The sequence below is a fragment of the Eleutherodactylus coqui genome, chromosome 1, assembly GCF_035609145.1.
Source record: "Eleutherodactylus coqui strain aEleCoq1 chromosome 1, aEleCoq1.hap1, whole genome shotgun sequence".
NCBI lineage: Eukaryota > Metazoa > Chordata > Amphibia > Anura > Eleutherodactylidae > Eleutherodactylus > Eleutherodactylus coqui.
In genome coordinates, this window is record NC_089837.1 from 175,223,982 (window position 1) to 175,243,712 (window position 19,731).

Below are 19,731 nucleotides of genomic sequence, written 5' to 3' on the forward strand. Positions count from 1 at the left end.
TGTGATTGTATTTTTGATTTTTTACAAAGTAAAGGGAGACAAGTGTTTTTTTTATTTTTTTAATAATTGTTTTACTTTTTTTTTTTTTTATTTATTTTTTATTTTTTGTCCCTTTAGGGGACTTCCACAGGGACCCATCAGGACCCCTGATCACATTCCGGGGGTCCGATGATGACAGCCCTTTACATGCTGCAGTGACAACCCTTTACATGCTGCAGTCACATAGACTGCAGCATGTAAAGGGTTAACACAGCAGAGATCGGAGGTTTTCTCTGATCTCTGCTGTAAGAGCTGGTACCTAGCTGTCCTCTGACAGCTAACAACCAGCTCTCCCTGCCACAGAGACCATCGGCTTGCTTCTGACAAGCCGATGGTCTCTATGGCAACCTGTAAACAAAGCAGGAGGTTGCCGACATGTCGGCAATATCTTCTGCTGTTTTTTCAAAGCCCTTGCACTGCTCTGTGTGGGTCTGTGCAGGCAGAGCACACTGTCACAGCTTGTGGCATTGTGCTCTGCAGCTCCCATAGTCATACATAGCCCGGAAATCTTCCGGGCTATGTTGCTATGAGCAATGGAGCTCGTCCCCGGAAATTTTCCGGGCGTGCCACTCAAGGGGTTAAGATACACTTTAATATCTTGATTCATACGTTTTTGTTAAAGGCTTTATCCAATCTTAGTTAAGCCAAATGTCTTACAATCATTTAAAGAAAACATTCTTGTTTATATCCAGAGGCTGAAAACCCATCAAGACCTAATACTTCTGAGAGCTGATAGTTTATTATATTGTATCCAGTCTAGGAAATCCTATATGAGCTTAACAGTCTACTCAAAAGCATCAGAGTAGATCTACAGAACAGTGATGTGTTTAGCTTACACAGAATTCCCTAGACTGGATGCAATTATATAAATGTCCAATTTTAGGTTTCTAACATTTTCAGTCTTGACATGTAATAAAAAAAAGTGTTGATTCAATGACAGCAAGCATATGCTAAGGAACTGAGACACACGGGGGAAATTTATTAAGACTGGTCTTTCATAAGCCAGGCTTGGGGCTTAAACACATGTACATGTTTTAGTCCCGTTATGTGGGTGTGAAAATCCCGGCTGCATAAAGCGACAAAACTATTGATTTCAATGGTTTCGTTTTCACTATCAGGATTCTCACGCGTCATGTGCCGATTCCAGCCAATCAGGAGGCTGGAACCGGCACACGTCATGGGGCGGAGCTACGCGATGATGCGTACAAGGGGGCGGAGCCAAAAGGCTGATGCTTCCGAGCCAAGCCGAAGGGAGAAGATCCATCTGCGCAAGCGCGTCTAAAAAAGCAAGAAGACACCGAAATTAGACGGAACCATGGCGACGGGGACGCTAGCAACGGAGCAGGTAAGTGAATAACTTCTGTATGGCTCATATTTAATGCACGATGTATATTACAAAGTGCATTAATATGGCCATACAGAAGTGTATAACCCCACTTGATTTCGCGAGACAACCCCTTTAAGCATTTTAAGGTCTATAAAAATGTTATTTTCACACATTTGACACCAAAAGGATGTCAGGTAGGTATAATACATGACATGAAATTATTAGGTCTTAATCCTTTTGTCCGCAATTGTCAGTGAAAGATTAGTAGGTATAGCAGACAGTTCTGACAAAACAGACATCAAGACAAGAACGAGCCTATTTAAATGAAAACTGCAGAAGGAAATCATTGTAAAGTTTTCCTAGGAATATCATTTTTTGTTTTTAGTCTAAATAGGTTCAAAATCCTGCACTGATTAATTTCTTGATATGTATTTCTATACATCTACATATATACTGAACTATCACTGCATTAGGAGCATTTAGCATGTGACATCTTGTGATCCGTTACACGGTTCCATGTGATAGACACATCACATTCTGCTCTCAAATAATGCTGTTTGAGTATCAGACATGAGTGAATAAGTTGACTTGAGTAACTCTGATCGCAGAAAGATTGTTGGTGCCTGGAGGGGTGGTGCCAGTATTTCTGAACCAGTTGCACTTGTTGGCTTTTCGCAGACTTAGATATCAAGAGTGTACCAAAACTAATTGAATCATGGACATATATCCAACAGAAGATTACACAGCAACAGGCTAAGTGTGGTTTAAACTAGAGGTGAGTGTCAGGTAGAACAGCTTGCATCTCAGTAATGATGCACCACAGTGAACCAACTGACCCAGCAGTACAACAGTGGAGAAGTGAGACAAAGTTCTACAATGACTATATGGCATACCATGTGTCAACTGGGGTTCAACAGCTAAAGACCAGCAAGGGTTCCCCAATGACCATATATAATTGCCAACAATGCCTCGTATGGGACTAGGAAAAACATCAATGGACTTTGGACACATGGCAGAAGGTCTTCTGGAGCGATGAGTCCAATTTTCAGCTGAACCATATGGATGAACAGGTCTGCATCTAGAGTAAATAGCATGAAGCTGGATCCCATGGGTGCACCGTTAGGGTTCAATAGGCTGGTGGTATTGGTGTCGTGATCTAGGGAGCATTTTTCTTGCATGGCCTAGGATCACTGGTCATCATATCAGAATCCTTGAATGATGAACACTACAGGGACCTGTTAGCTGACTATCTGCATCTATATCTTCAGGAAGTCTTCCCTGACCACAGTGCCATCTTTCAGTAGGAGAACACTGTTTTCCAGCTCAGATCCCTAGGGAGTGGGTGGAGGAACACAGAAATAAATTCTCTACAATGCCTTGCCCCACAACTCACCATACTGTAACCATATCAAACATGTTTTGGTTATGCTAGAAATAGCTGTGAGATCTGTTCCCACTTGTCCACACAATGTGTACACCAACTGACAGCTGTTGCAGTGGGCCTGGGTCAAGTCTTGTATGGAAGGTTTTTGTCAACTTCTGGAATCTGTTCCCAAATGTCTGAAAGATGCAATTGTCCAAAAAGATGGATCAACCTGTTATTGAGTAGGTGTTCCCAATGCAGTGATCGTTACAGAGCATAGATATACTCTCTAACAGAAATACTGTGCTTCTTGCCTGTAGCAACCAAATAAGTTTCATTTTTTTAAACTGTTCTAGTAAAATAAAACCTGAGAGCTAATGGGCAACAAGGACAGCCTTCCTGTTGGACAGTTTTGATAAATGAGGCCCACAGTACAGTTTAGTCATTTTCTATTGAATGGATTCTTAGGACTACTGCATTTTGCTGTACATTTCACTCAATAAACATGAAGCCACATGCTACAACCTATGTACAGTGGCCAATATCTGCACAATTTTGCTAGTTATTTCTGCAGCTATTCACCACTGTATATGGGCAAGGGTTGGCCTTATGCAATCAGCCACACATTGTGGTTTCATCCTAACAAAACAATATACAGTTAGCTCCTAAGTTCCCTTTAGGGCTCATTCAGATGTGCGTGCTTATGTGCATACAATCGTTGAATTATGAATGGTTGAGGGCTGCCTGTAATTGGCTGAACGCTGTGACCAATCAGACACAGCCCCTTCAGCAGGTGGAGATTTTAACTCCCCTTCTGCTGAAAGAGCTTCAGAGCAGTACAGGGGGACCAAGCAGCTTGACACGCCTGAGTCCCGATTACCTCAGAAAGATGCGTTTATATAGTTTTAATTTTTTTACACATGCTACGAATGATTTTCAGGGAAGGACTTATATTTAAAGTCCTTCCCCAAAAATCACTGCAGAGGTTGCCAGCAGCCCATTGCTTTCAATGGGGCCACCAGCTGCAGCGGCGGCCGCATTGAAAGCAGTGGGCACGGAGCTTCATTCACTCGTGTTCTGGCACGCGCAAATGCAGTTCGTGTGAACGAAGCCTTAGAATAATGTTCTAGAACTTTAATTTTTAAAGCGGATTTTAAAAATTTAGAAAAACAGAAATCTGGACACTATAGAAACAGCACAGAATTTCACACTTAAATGACATGTTAAAAGTTGGATATTCCCTTTAAACTCAGTTTCCCACGGTTGTATTACAGCCACATTTTAACATCTGTATTGTGGCCACAACACTCAGACCTCCCGGCTCTAGTAAAGCGGACTTTAGCTGCCAAAAAACTCTTATCTATTGTGATTAAATTTGTGTTCAGTAGAACCACAGGTGTGAGTGTTGCAGACATAGGAAACTACAAAAGAAGTAAAATTCTAGCATGGTCTGAGGGATTGAACAGCCTTTCTAATTTTTTGGTTAATCATAGTGATGTTTTAAAAGAGTTAAATAGATTTTACTACACTACCTATTTGAATATTCCTTGATGATCTGATAAATGCTAATCTTTAGGGTTTCATTGCCAAAACGGTTGTTGCTTCGATCCTTATAGATCCGAAACTCAGCTGCTGTCACAGCTTCACCATGTGGGATTTGAGTGAGGTCAAATCGGAATTCCTTGTAGTGCCTCCGTTGGTGTGAAAAGTCCTTGTCTCTTTCAACTGAAAGGAAAAAAAAGAAAATTCCAGGAGTGAACCCTAAATACAGTCAATGATTAACTGTGAATTTATAAGGCTTAGAAATGAAAACATTCTGGCAGCCCCGTATGACAGTGGGTAAACAGCAAAACCACAAATCCAGACATAGCTTCCAGGTGAAGGGAGAATAGTGTTCACTTCAAACAAGAAAGAAAAAACTCATTAGTTTACTAAAATTTCACAAGAGCAACTGGAAATAATACTAGAACAGCTAAAACATTCATGCCATAAAAGCGGTTTTAGAGACAGGCAAGGGAAAGGTAAGAATGAAAGAGGACACTGTAGTGTAGGGGAACCACTTGTATGGAAAATCCAAATCCCTAGCAGAGCTGCAGTTCATATTTTATAAATAACATCTCCCCCCGCTAACTATAAAACACACTAAGGTCAATCATGACTGTTTAGAGTGTGCTTCTTACATTTAGGCTAGGTACACACTGTCGTTAAAAAAAAACGTCCATGTTACGGCTCCAAAAAAAAGATTATTTTTATACATGTGCAGCTCCGTATGGACTCAGTATTTTGTCCGTGTGCCCATTTCTCTTTTTTACCATCCATCCATTCTTCACGTCCTCAAAAAAACCTGAAACAAGCCCAATTCTTTCTTTCTGCATCCATTTATAAAACGGACAACATATGGACTGCATACAGTTGGCATCCATGTGCTGCCTGTTTTTTTCTCACCATTGACTTAAATGAGAAAGTCTCATTGGTGAAATGGATTAGAATAGTGCATGCAATGAGTTTTTTCATGTAGTCCGTATCTGTGTGAAAAAACTCGCTAGTGTGTGCTACCACATTGAGCGATATCGGTCCATATGTAGTCTATATGCAGTCCGTTTCGCATGGCAGGAAAAAAAAGTCTAGTGTGATATTCCCTTTCCCCTGGAAGTCTTCAAACAATGGGCTTCATTTATGAAAACTTTCTAACAGAAAACTGGCCTTGGTTTCCATAGCAACCAATCACAGTGTAGCTTTTATTTCTCCATAAGGCATATTTATCATTACAATCTTGGATTACTCCCAGAGTAAGCTGTCATGTAAGCGAGTGAATCATGTGACCTATAGGCATGCAGAGCGCTCATGCTCCAGCATATTCAATGATGAACACAAGGTGAATAAATCAACAATATCAAACATATTACTAAGGCTTTACCTTCTACATGCTCATCAATTCTCATCCAACAGAAAGATGGCTTTTATAAAGACCAAAATCAACTATTTATTTATTTGACTGCCACATCATTGTAGTCTCTGGATTAGTTTTGATGAATGAGGCACAATGTAGAATTGCTTAAATCTATTACAATCACCATATTTCCCCTGTATTATATATATATATATATATATATATATATATATATATATATATATATATATATATATATTACGCCTAGAAGACAGTCTAGCCCAAAAGGGTTCCAGAATAATATAATTCAGGAGTAAACCACGGATCACAGGTGTACCTGCTAAATCATATGCCATTCTTTTCAGTTTTTCTTTTTAAACATCAGGACATGATTTGGTCAGTAAACATTAGCTTGCTTTTACTTATTTCACACTACTGCAGACTATAGACAGAGAATAATAATAATAATAATAATCTTTATTTGTATAGCGCCAACTTATTCCGCAGCGCTTTCAGGCATGGATAAATGCAAAACAATACAACAATTGCAACAATTACAATGTGAGATACATTGGGTTAGACACAAATAGGTTGAGGGTGGTACAGGAGGTGCAGGGGTTGGGGAACACAGGCAATAGGAAATTTTATGTACAGATCATTTATCAGAAGGCAAACAGGATGGGGCACCATAGGGAGGGGCGAGGGACTAGGTCAGGAGATTTGGTATGCTTCCCTGAAGAGGTGCGTTTTTAAGGCACGTCTGAAATTTCGTGCATCGGGAATTGTCCGGATGCCTTGGGGTAGAGCATTCCAGAGGATGGGTGCTGCTCTAGTGAAGTCCTGTAGGCGAGCATGAGAGGTTCGTATTACAGGGGTGTTTAGTCTGAGGGTGTTAGCCGATCGGAGTGAGTGCGCTGGGTGGTATACTGACAGTAGGGAGGCGATGTATGGTGGCGCAGCGCCAGAGAATATTTACACTGATAAAGAAAATTAAAAAGGATCATTAATAAAGTTAGAAAAACTTGAGATAGACATAATATGTATGCTCTGGTATTGCCATCAAACTCATAGCCAAAAAAGGGGCCTACTTACCAACTACCACTTAACTGAATTCCGCTGCATTACTACAGAAGGACAGGATCCCCTGTGGAATATATTAATCCAATCTAATACAGATAAACTATGTGAAACCTGTGAGTAGCTTCTTGGTCCAATAACTACATTTTCAGAACTCACAAAGGGTGTCATTAAAGTGTGATCGTCCCTCCACCTTCCTCTGAATTGTTGTTTAACTTATATACCTCATCCCCAATATTCCATAACTTGCTGTTTTACCAGGATGCAGAAGAGACATAAAGCAAAAGAAAGCTCCATGGACAACACTAATTGTCATGCAGATATTTAGTTTACTCTGCCTATGTCAAAGTATAATCACACACAGAACAACCATAACATTAACTCCATTTTTTCAGTTTTGTTTTCTCCTCCTCACATCCAAAAAAATCATAACTTTCTTATTTCCCATTGACACAGTTGTCAAAGCTATAAAATTATAAAAGTGGCATTGAAAGACTGAAAAGAAAAAAAAAATGGGCCTTGTCCTTATGGGGTTAAATGCCAATCGAGACATTTGAATGCCACTGCCAGAACTTACAGCAGTATTAAAATGGTTTAAAGCTGAGATCGAAGTTATCTCCAACCACAGCTTATGAAGCCTGCTCCATGCAATTCCCATGCACATCTACCGTACATATTGTGTAGTTTCCTTGGTGCTACCAAAGCAGCTCTGAACGGTCACAGCATGAACTACACAGGACCTCTGAAGGTGCTCTCTCGTATCTGGCACTGAGAGTTCAGCAGCGGATCCTTTATGTCCTGTAACTTGTAAGGTTGGGCCTCCATTGATTAGACTTGTGTTTCCAGCACATCCCACAGACATGTGATTGAATGGAGATTTGGGGAATTTAAGGTCAAAATAAGAAGTTGAAATCTTTGTCATGTCCATTAAACCACTGCAGAACAATTTTGGAACAACTTATGCATTGTAGAAGGGTATAATATCCTGCTAGGAAAGGCTACTGACATTAGTGAATAGCAGTGCTTTGAAGGGGCCTACCCAGTGGTGTTATTCAGCCAATTCTTGATAGTTCCTACAAACCAGTTGTTGAAATTCCAGCTAGCTCGCAGCATTTCCTGGTCCTCCATCCAAACCAATTGTAATCTTGAAGACAGGCTCATGGGCCTGAGTGCAAAAGTTTATTTTGGAGCCCCCCAACTTCTCTTAACCCCTTAATGCAGAGGCATAACTTGAAGCTCCTGGGCCCCAATGCAAAATCTGTAACAGGGCCTCAACTATAATGCTTTATTCATAGTACTGGGCTCCCTATATGGAGAAGAGAAGCATCATGGGCCCCCTACGGCTCCTGGGCCTGGGTGCAACTGCATCCCCTGCATTCCCAATAGTTACGTCAGTGCTTGAAGATGTGAATGCAATGCGACACATCAGTGGCACATCAGGTTTGCTGCCATGCTGCTTGGTGCCTTCCCAGTGATGCAAGTGGAGTGATGATGCCATCATGGGGCCTAAGTTGTTCCGTAGGATGCAGTCCAAAAGAAGCTAGAAGATAGTACTTCTATGTGGAAATGTACAAAGATGAGTTTATTGTTCTAGTGCAAAGCAATTTTTTTTAACTAAGTGGTACAATGACATTTTTGACAGGTGATCAACACCTTTAGAACAATGTCTACTATAAGTTAAATGGGAATTTTATTGATAAAAAATGTAGGCAAATTCTCAAATGACGGAAAACTGAAACTATTTTTTCACAGAAGGAGATAGAATATAGGATATTACATGTTAGCTAAGCCTTTGTGGTTTAAAAATGTGCCTGCAAAAAAATAGAAAATGTTGGAAAAATGTTGGAGATTGAAGAAAAAACAATTCTACATGGAAAAGAACTTACACATAAATTAAAATGCATGAAAAGTTACATCACGTGGGCAATGCTCGCTCGAGTAATTGCCCTTAGCGAGTATGCTCGCTCATCTCTAAAAGGGAACCTGTTAGATCCCTTATGCTGCTCTACATGTAGGCATCACAGTATACTGACAGATACACTGATTTCAGGGATCTGTAACTTATACTGATCATTGCAGTACTTATTTAAAACTTACATTTGAAACAGTACATAACACGGCTTGAGAGGAGTCCATTTTTGCTCCTCATGGCTGGAGGAAGGAGAATTATAGATAAGATTACAAAGAAAAGTAACACATATATATATATAGAATATATAGATAACACTTGACCTACAATATACAATAGGTGATGGTCACAGCTTTCCTCCTATCTTCTCTGCACAATGACTTTTGTACAGGTCACAGAAGATGCCTAGACCACTCTGGCATAAAAGTCAAAGAAGACAAAGTAGAAAAGGACCCCGCGCTCATAGGCACTTAGGATAATGTGAGTGATGTAAGTCCAATGATGGGTATAACTTACTTCGTAGAAGAGCACTATATGCATGTAGGGCTCCTCTATGAAGTAAGTTATACCCATCATTGGATTTATATCACTCACATTATCCTAAGTGCATATGAACGCGGGGTCCTTTTCTACTTTTTCTACTGTGTTTTCGATCGAGGTCCTCATGCCTGTGAGCTCTCCTCCAGATACTCTCCCTAAGGACTAGGGATTCAAGTCTCTTCGGTCTGATGGTGTGGACACCTTGGTGGCCCAGTGCTGAATGGCTGTGATTGGTCAAAAAATTGTTGCACATGGTAATGGCTCCTATGATAGTTCAATGGTTTAGAAAAACTTCTAATCCCGCCCCCTCCCCCACCCCCACCCCCAGTGCACACTTCTTGTAGTATTGCTGCTCAAAGTAGTTGTAATTCTCCATAAGGAATTTTACTAGTGTGCATTTATTATAAATATCACTAAACATGAGGTTGTCAAAAAGAAATGTTTACCAATTTTTAACTATGTTATGGTTCTTCAAAGGTTTGAGAGTAAAAAAGTAAGCTTGCATTACTTAAATTGTAGTCTATAATATTTTATATTTCCATTGTATGTGCGTAAATTTCGTTCCTACTCCAAAGATAAGTGAGACAGGCTGTCACTGCTACTTTCGTATACACTAAGAGGAAAAAGAAAAGCACCTGTGCTCAGGACAATGCACTGATCACATCAAACCAAAGTATGGCGCACACTATGGGAAATCAAACAAACTCCCCAGTGGCAGTAATGGAATTTTTCACTTACGTCCTCCAAGGAAGCCTGCAGCATGCTCTAGGTACTGAGCGGTATACCAAAGCTTTTCCAAGGGCAGCATCACACAAATACTAGACGCCACGTGTTTGTCTGGTCAAACAATTTTATTACCTAGAACTCCAAGCTACACATATCAGAAGCTTAAAGAGTGTCTTCTTCAAGCATAATGACAATAATAGAAATAAATCAAAGCTTTTATATGCATACCATATCTTCCTTCTCCCACCCACATCTGGGCAAAATATTAGAAGTTCGGGTGTGTGCATTTTGGTGGCTGGAAAAGCCATGTGTTCCTACAGACTAGAAGCAGCATGCATTCCACCAGCCAGAAATGTTACGTCACATCATGTAAAGTTCTCTAAAGTCTGTAGTTAATGCAATCTTCAGATTTTCATATATTATAATAATCTATGTTGACTATGTTGATATAAACAAGTAATTGATAAGGAGGACAGTGCAATTAACATATAAACCATATTCCCAACAATATTACTGTTGACTATGAATTATATGGAGCAATGATTCAGAGTAATAAAAACATAAAAAAACCTAATAAAGCCATTAAAAATTAGAAAATCATTAAATCCTAGTAGTATAAAACTAAAAATTTGACATAGCTAGTAAAATATTATAATGCGCACACAATTTAATCAAAAAGCAATATATACAATACGTTGACAGAGGGTAACAGTAATTTTGTTGTATGCCCTCTATCTCTATTATTTTTCTTCTCTCTTTCCTTTCACCTTCTACTTCATATTTAAACGGAACTTGTCACATTGAAAATGCCAAAAGCACCTTTTAAATCACCCAATGTTAACTCCTTAGTCCCCATCGGAATAAAGGGACTCCCCGAGGGTTCCATTAATCCCCTCAGGGAGTCCCCTCATCACTGAACACTGTGACAGCACTGTCACAGTGTTCAGTGATGAGGAGACTACAGCGGGGGTGAGAGAATCCTCTGTCACCGTGATGCTATCCCACAGTGCTCAGCCAATCAGAGGCAACGCTTTCTGAAGGCGGGGATTTTTCAATCCCCGGCCACCGGAATACAGAAGAAGACTGCCGGGGATGGGGAGAAGAGCCGGACAGCACTGCTAGGTGAGTTAACATTTTTTTTTCTACAGCTAGGGATGAGTTTCATAGTACGGCTTATATTTCAAGCACCCCCCCCCCCCCAAAAAAAAACATTGCTGCAGGGGTTGCTTTCATTCTATTGCTTTAAATAGGGACGTGGCAGCACAAGCCCCATTGAAAGCAATGGGATAGCATCGCGCCAGGGGATTCTTTTGTCCCCGATGCACTCCCCTCATCACTGAACACTGTGACAGTGTTCAGTGATGAGGGGACCTTCGTGGAGCAGCTGCTCCAGTGAATGGGCAAAGTTTCATGCACAAACTTTGTCTGTTCATGCATTTTCTGTATAAACAAGGTGCATTTTTTTCGCACACATAGGCACGCAAAAAAAAAACCACGCTTGTCTGACCAAGGCCTTAGTGCACAACCACTATAGATCAGTGTTGAGCGTAAAGAACATCTGGGTCTTCCATTTGTTACTAGAATATGTGATTTTCTGTAACATGTAACTCAATCGTACAAGTCATATTAAAGTAAAATTAGAGGAACAGGCTAAATCATTAAACTGCTTATGTATGGAAAAGTTCTGTCCCTACTTTTAAAGAGGAAAATGCTAATTTATCTTTTATTAATCAGACAAATGCACAAACTTTTTTGTGTCCAGAGGGACAAAAAACAAATAAGGGGAAATATACAAATCTGAATGCTTTAATAACTTAAGTCTGGTAGCTGGGATTTTAATAGCATCATTATATGCAAAACATATAAAAATTAACATTTTCAGGTTATTAAAAAGTAAATCTAGTATAATGTGTTGGCATATTACAGTATGAAATGAATTGCTGTGCCTTTCTTTGGCTTCCGGAAAAAATCTGTTCAGTCAGGAAATAATTTGTTAGCTTTACCTCCCAGCTCACTGCATGCTGCCAAGTTTATGAGGGTATCCTTCCTATTTTAATCAATGACAAGCTGCGTTTATACAATCTCCTGTTGTTGTCTGGTCAGCAGTATGCTACAGCCCACATCATTGTCATTGTTTATCCATTGCTAAAACATATTAATCACTACATTTTTGGAAATACTATGCAGACAAACATTGTAGTAATGTTATTCCTTAGAAATATACATTTCAAATCTTAAACTCTATTTCTTATAGTAGGCTATTCTCATAAATGGATTTCTTGCGACATTCAATGAATTTGCGCATCATTTTTGGTACTATATTTTCATATATTGTTTACATTTGTATAAGGTTTAAACTATACATTTTTATGAAAAAAATCTCTGTTTCAGATCTAGCCATATAATTATGTTTATTAGATGTAGAATTATCTGGATTTTTTTCACTTTTCTAGCATTCTTTTTGCTTTTATGTAAACATATAAATGTGAATCTGCCACCTGTAAATATAACTTCATAAGTTTGTTAATGACTAAAAAAATTCTATCAAGGGCTTTTTTACTAGTACAGCTTGAGGGCTTAGCCACAAGGGCGCATCGGCACCCGTACGCGCCGGTGCGCCCGTGTGACTGTGCCCTTACTGCAGGAAGAAGACGGCCGTATTTCAGGACGGACGACTCCCGGCAGAGCAGAAGAAAGAACACATGACCGGCAATAAAGCCGGTCACATGTTTTTTCCTCCGGCGCTGCAGAGAGACGTTCGTCCTGAAGTGCAGCCGTCTCCTTCTTGCAGTAACACGGGCGCTGATGCGCCCGTGTGACTAAGCCCTGAAAGTATAGCTTGTGAGAAATACTAATGCCTGGAGACTAAATTTTATTTTAAAGTTTAGCACATGTAGTACAAGTTAGAGCTGGAGCAGAAGTGGGCCTCATCCATTTAGGTGCATTTGGAATCTGTCTCACAAGGGTTCAAATTACAGCAACAGTGCATTATAATTGAGGCATCCATAATGCATAAATATTTGCAGCGTGCCCCACTTAGTGCCTGATACCATTCTAGATAGCCCTCAAAAATCACTGTTTTAGTTATTGTAGTGGACAATAAAATCCAATGCACAACATTCACTATGAATAATATTGACCCCAATAAGAAACACGGCCTCTATGATCATGGATATAGGGCATGATATACATTTATTTATTGGACTATTCTATACTATTTTAATATATGTTTTATACATTTCTCAGTTTTCACATTGTGCCACATCTATCTCCAGAAATAGTATTAATAATTTTGCCAGAGAAATTACTGATTTAGGTTGTGATGATAACAAATTTATATAAAATTCCACAGAATAGCTTTTAAATATAAAAAAAAACCCATAAAAGTTGTTGCAGACTCCATTAGGAGCAGCAGTGAAGTAGAAAGTGTTGTATGTATAAATGGCTCCTATACTGTAAGTGTCTCCATACTGATATAGCAGATGGTTGTGACTTCTCCTTTTACCCAACAGTTTGCTATTGGTAGTTAAAAATGTTGCTCAGGTCAGCTAATGGCAGGTCAGACACCATGTACTTTACATAGGGGGTTCTGCTAAAATGCCGCATGCTTTTATATTGCAATGAGGGCTCACACCCACTGGCATTTTATTCTCTCTTTCTCTGCGAGAGCAAGTGAAAACCACTATGTGCGGAAAGGATATTAGGTAAATATTCCTCAAACAGACAAAAATCCTTCGACCAAATTTGCTTGTGCTGTAGCTGTGTACCAATTTGAACAATGTGGTACATTCCAAGGAAATTTTGTAAATTTTGACAGTAAAATATTATGCCAAAACTTAACAATGACTCCTTGTTAACTTGGTATGTCCCTACACAGTCTGCCACTGGCCAATTAGTTCTGACAGTGCCAAGCTATGTTCACGCATTGCAGCTACCAAGTGGCAGTAATGCGGGGATGGAATGTCTAAGGGCTTCTATTCATTATGCCTGAGGAAGAATCCTGAGAGGTTCGAAAGCTTGCTATAACATCATGTATTTTTGTTAGCCATTAAAAAGTATCATATCTACAAGATTCTCTTGCTAGGAACAATCATATAAGGGCTTCTTTACATGGGCGTGTTTTAGTCCCGTTATGTGGCCATTATATCATGGTTGCATAACGGGACAAAACGGAACCATTGATTTCTATGGTTTCATTTTCACTATCGGTATTCTCGCCTGGTATTAGTACTGGTGAGAAAAGATAGGACTTGCCCTATCTTTCCCCTCACATTGCATACTACATGAGAGAAAGATAGGGCAGGACCTATCCTCCTCCTGTTTTATTCAAACTCATGCGCTATAGCCCGGAGTTTGCTTACTCAAAAAAAAAAAATGTTCATGCGCAACTGCACTCCATAACGGTGAGCGTAGTTGCGCATATGGCCATGTGTTTTTGCCCTAAAACTGTTCCACATGCAAATCGGCATGTTCTGACTGCAGTGAAAAAGCAGTTTGGTTGTAAATGAGAGCATGTTATAGTGGGAATTAGCTGCAATACAGAATGCCATTTACAGTCAAATAGTTTTTAATTGCTCTCAATTAGAACAAATTGTGTGGACATGTCTGATCAGACTTCAGCATTGTCTTAGAAAGGTAGTTTAGACTACTGCTTTCTCCTATGGCCCATGAAGGGATGTGATTTCTTAAGGATTAAAATCGATTATGATTTTTCTGTTGTGATCACATCTGTGACTTCAAGCAACTTGTACAATCATATTTTAGAACCAACCTAACACAGTTGAATAGCGTTGACCAAACCAAAACAGTTGAACCCTGTTTCGGGTCGAACCTGGCTAAATGTTTAGTTTGACTTGAACCCAAACCCACTAAAATACCATCAACATTGTCAACAATTCAGTTCAAACTAGTTTAGATCGAACTATTTGCCAAAGTTTGCCTATCACCATTGCTAAATATGTAAAATGATCCTCTAGCCTAAGAATTGCTGCGATGTTCATAAGAAAATTCTTTTGATTCTTAAATGTCATAATTTAATTTGAAAATATTAATAATGTCATAACATTATTAATAATTAGAGATGAGCGAACGTGTTCTTCCGAGCTTGATATTCGTGCGAATATTAGGGTGTTCGGTATGTTCGTTATCCGTAACGAACACCATGCGGTGTCCGGGTTACTTTAACTTTCTTCCCTGAGACGTTAGCGCTTTTTTTTGGCCAATATAAAGACAGGGAAGGCATTACAACTTCCCCCTGCAACGTTTAAGCCCTATACCACCCCCCTGCTGTGAGTGGCTGGGGAGATAAGGTGTCCGCCTGATATAAAAGTCTGCCCCTCCCGCGGTTCGCTATGGATGCATTCTATATGCGCTCAATGGGGCCAGCGGCAGCAGCGCTGACCCCATTGAGAACATATAGAAGACAAATCCTTCTTCTCTGGCACAGCTGTAACAGCTGTAGCAGAGAAGAACGATGTTTGCCCATTGAATTCAATGGAGCGGCAATACAGCATGTTCCACTGAATGCAATGGGCTGCCGGCGATCGCAGGATGAATGGTCGGAAAGGGGTTAAATATATAACCCCTTTCCTGCAATTCATCCAGAAATGTGTTACACTAAAAATATATACCGGCGTATAAGGCGACGGGGCGTATAAGACGACCCCCCAACTGTCACCTTATACGCCGGTAATACAGTGGAGCAAAGAATAAAAATCATTACTTACGTTTTTAGATGATCTGCGGCGCTCCTGCAGGCTGTCACTCCCTCCTAATCCACGGCAAAGTATTCCTTTCTCCACGAAAGGCTTTAAATCCCTGCCTCCAGAAGCACACGTGCCTTCAGCCAATCACAGCCAATGACAATGATGTCATTGAATGGCTGTGATTGGCTGTGTTTCTGGAGGCGGGGATTTCAAGGCTTGAAATCCCCGCCTCCAGAAACACAGCCAATCACAGCCATTCAATGACATTATTGTCATTGGCTGTGATTGGCTGAAGGCACGTGTCTTTCTGGAGGCAGGGATTTCAAGCCCTGCCTCCAGAAAGCAATACTCTGCCGTGGATTAGGAGGGAGTGACAGCCTGCAGGAGCGCCGCAGATCATCTAAAAACGTAAGTAATGCTTTTTATTCTTTGCTCCACTGTATTACCGGCGTATAAGGTGACAGTTGGGGGGTCGTCTTATACGCCCCGTCGCCTTATACGCCGGTATATATTTTTAGTGTAACACATTTCTGGATGAATTGCAGGAAAGGGGTTATATATTTAACCCCTTTCCGACCATTCATCCTGCGATCGCGGGCAGCCCATTGCATTCAGTGGAACCTGCTGTATTGCCGCTCCATTGAATTCAATGGGCAAACATCGTTCTTCTCTGCTACAGCTGTTACAGCTGTGGCAGAGGAGAACGATCTTTATGCTGACAGTGGGGGGGGGGGGCACTCTTGCCGCTATTGTGGCTTAATAGTGGGACCTGTGAACTTGAGATGCAGCCCACCATGTAGCCCCTCGCCTGCCCTATCCGTCACTGTGTCATTCCCATCACTTTCTTGAATTGCCCAGATTTTCACACATGAAAACCTTAGCGAGCATCGGCGAAATACAAAAATGTTCGGGTCGCCCATTGACTTCAATGGGGTTCGTTATTCGAAACGAACACCCGGACATCGCGGGAAGTTCGTTCCGGATAACGAACACCCGAACATTTTGGTGTTCGCTCATCTCTATTAATAATCTAGAAGAAAAAAATCTCCAAAATTTCCAAGTTTCAGTTAATGCCCTTTTACACAGAATGACGAGCACATAAATGAGTGATTTCTGTTGGTGGTCACGTGTACATGGTGCAAATACCGGCCGAATTAGCTGTTTCAGCGGTTATTCGGGAGATAATCACCCTGTGTAAAGGTACCTTTATGCAGAAGTTGGCCAAGGTTTTTATAATAGAGTTATAATTCTACTGTATTTGTGTCAGTTGTAACAAAGAACAATAAATTAGATTTGGTGAAATTCATATTCTAGTCAGAATATTGTGGGAAGCTGTTTTATTAGAGATCCTTAGGTGGTGGGGGGCAATCTTGATGTTTTTTCTTCTTAAATGCTCCCTTTCTATTCATTTTATGACCTTGCATGTATAGACGGACTTGCTTACAGTTGGGTTCCCACTCCCAATATATGTATTTTCTTATGCTTATATGAATAATATAGTTGTTTGTTTTCGTCTTCACTGAGTATGTTTTTATCTTCTTCCTTTAGATTCAGTACCAAAAATAACCGCTAAATGCATTTTAATCCTTAGTGAGAGAATGTTCCTACATGGTTTACACAAAGTCCCTTTTGAGTAACAAAACCTCAGCCTCTTCCAACAACAAACATAAGGAGGGAAATGGTTTTAACAGCCCCTTTGACTTCAAATGTGAAAATGATTTCAGATTTTATTTCATGTAAAGGTTAGCAGGAGAAATGAGACAGAAAATAGGCAGACTTATAGAACTGGCCACGCTCAAACCAAAGATAAATGAGCTGTCTGTGAGAAGAAACAGGATATGGTTCAAAATGCCTATGATCTCTAGTACCACTAACTTCTAGAATGTTTTATTTACAAGAGAAGTCTAAATCCCTGGTTAATATTTCTAATGATGGAAATGACAATGGGGCACATTTATAAAAAGTGTCGGCAAAAATTACATTATTTGGGTGAAGTCAGATGAGCGTTTTTTGCGCACGCCTATGCATGCAAAAAAAGCGCGTCTAATAGAACCATTGGTTTCCTATGATGTGTTCACATGGCCGTCTTTTACAGGCGCAAAATACTCGCACCTTCAAAAGATAGGACATCCGGGCTCTGGGAAGTTCGTGCTGCACGTAAAGATTCCCCACGGGGAGTCTCCTCATCACCGAACACTGTGACAGCACTGTCACAGTGTTCAGTGATGATGGGACTCTCCATGGGGATGAAAGAACCCCTTGTCAAAGCTGTCACAGCCGTTTCAGAGGACTGCGATGCCATCCCGTTGCTTTTGATGGTGGCAGTGCTACTGACGCCCCATTAAAAGTAATGGGAGCAGATGCGTTGGATGTGAAATCCCTGGATATTGTCACATCCAGGGGTTTAACCTTGTTGCCAATGCCCCGCTGGCCCCCATTGAAAACATACAGAGAAGATTGCAATCCTCTGCCACAGCTGTGACATTTGTGACAGCTATGACAGGGGATTCCTTCCCCAGGTGATGAAAGAATCCCCTGCCACAGCTGTCACAGATGTGACAGTTAGGGCAAAGTAGCGCAATGTTCTCCCATTGCTTTCAATGGGGCCAGCGCTGCTGCTGCTGCCAGCCCCATTGAAAGCAATGGGATGCAGGCAACTCCGGAGTGACTTTCGAGGAAGGACTTTAAATATAAGCCCTTCCCTAAAAAAAAATTATCACTAGCTCTGTTGATAGGGTTGTGCAGGGGGTTGTTTTTTACTGGACATCTTGTGGTCTGTGGTTTCCATTGGTACCATTTTGGAGTACCATATGACTTTTTGATCGCTTTTTATTACATTTTTTCTTGAAGAAACGGTGACCAGAAAAGCATGATTCTGGAATTGTGTATTTTTTTTCTGCTGACATTCACCATGTGGGTAAATAATCCATAATTTTGATTGGACTTTTTCGGATGTGGCGGTATCAAATATGTTTTGGATGGGGGTTGTTTTAACTCTTTTTAATTATGAGAATGAAAAAAGGTTCTTTTTTAATATCTTTTAATTTTCCACATATTTTCTTTTTTTTAGTCCCCATAGGGTATTTGAACTTGTGATTATTTGACTGCTTAAACCATACACTGCAATACCTTAATATTGTAATATATGGCATTTCTACCGACATTATTGAGTGCCTGCCCATTCAGGACCCCTAAGCTCAGTACTTAAAGGGTTTACAGCCACGCTCAGCATAAGCACTAACCAGGGATGTTGACAGCAGGTGTCAGATGGTACCCACCGTGTATGGAACAGGATCAGCTTCCAATCCCACTTCGTACAAACCCCGACACTGGAGGGTGTACATGTACAAAGGCAGACTGTGCAGGTCTCAACCTGCCCACCATATATTGATTAAAAGCTCTCGCCCTGCTTGTACATAAGGAGAGAGCTGTCAGATAACATGCTGCAGGTAAGGAGAGGTTGATGTGGTCCATCTCTGACTTAAGAGCTCCATTATCAAGTCAAACAGTTAAACTTTAAATTGTGTTTATTCTAAATGCTACAGTGTTTCAGAATAACACTTACATCGGGGCACTGTGCATGTTTGTCCTGGGTTCATGCTGCCTGTGGTTCGAGCAACATGGTGACAGGTCCCCTTTAAATTCACTTGCTGTTGATTTTCTAACCACACCTACTGGAATTTATAGTTTGTTCCAAGCATCTACTATTTTATCAGTAAAAGAAGATTTTCTGTTATTGCTTCTGATCTTTCCCCAACTAATTTTAGATTGTGTGCCTTTGTTAAAAACACTTCCCTTCTAACCGGTCATGTCACCATTTCCCTTCTTTCCTCCAGTTTATGCTAATTAAATTTTTTTAATTTTCACTAGGTTTTATGCTTAAAACCTTCCATCAATTTGTAGTCTATCTTTGTACCCATTCTACAATAGCAATACATTTTTGGAGCTAAGGGTTCCAGAATTAAACACAGGCACCACGGCACTCCAAATACACCACATCCAGTGCAAGGCGGATTTGTATGCAAAGCCACTTAATGGTGACCTGAACCCACGGTCTCCATATATATTCAGACCAAAGAATCTATAGGCAGTAGTAGTAGCAGTATAGTGGCAGCATAAAGACAGTCTTTTTAGTTAAAAATGAAATCTTTTTTA

The 19,731-nt window shown here is 40.4% G+C and overlaps 1 protein-coding gene across 2 annotated transcripts in view; it reads right to left on the bottom strand.

The window, feature by feature from the left end:
* BMP5 (bone morphogenetic protein 5) overlaps nucleotides 1-19,731 on the bottom strand; it is a 149,998-nt gene that overhangs the window by 50,167 nt on the left and 80,100 nt on the right. For both annotated transcript variants that reach the window (XM_066603949.1, XM_066603958.1), the window contains exon 2: nucleotides 4,262-4,454. In XM_066603949.1, coding sequence (XP_066460046.1) covers nucleotides 4,262-4,454 — 193 coding nt within the window. The remainder of the gene's footprint in view (nucleotides 1-4,261; nucleotides 4,455-19,731) is intronic.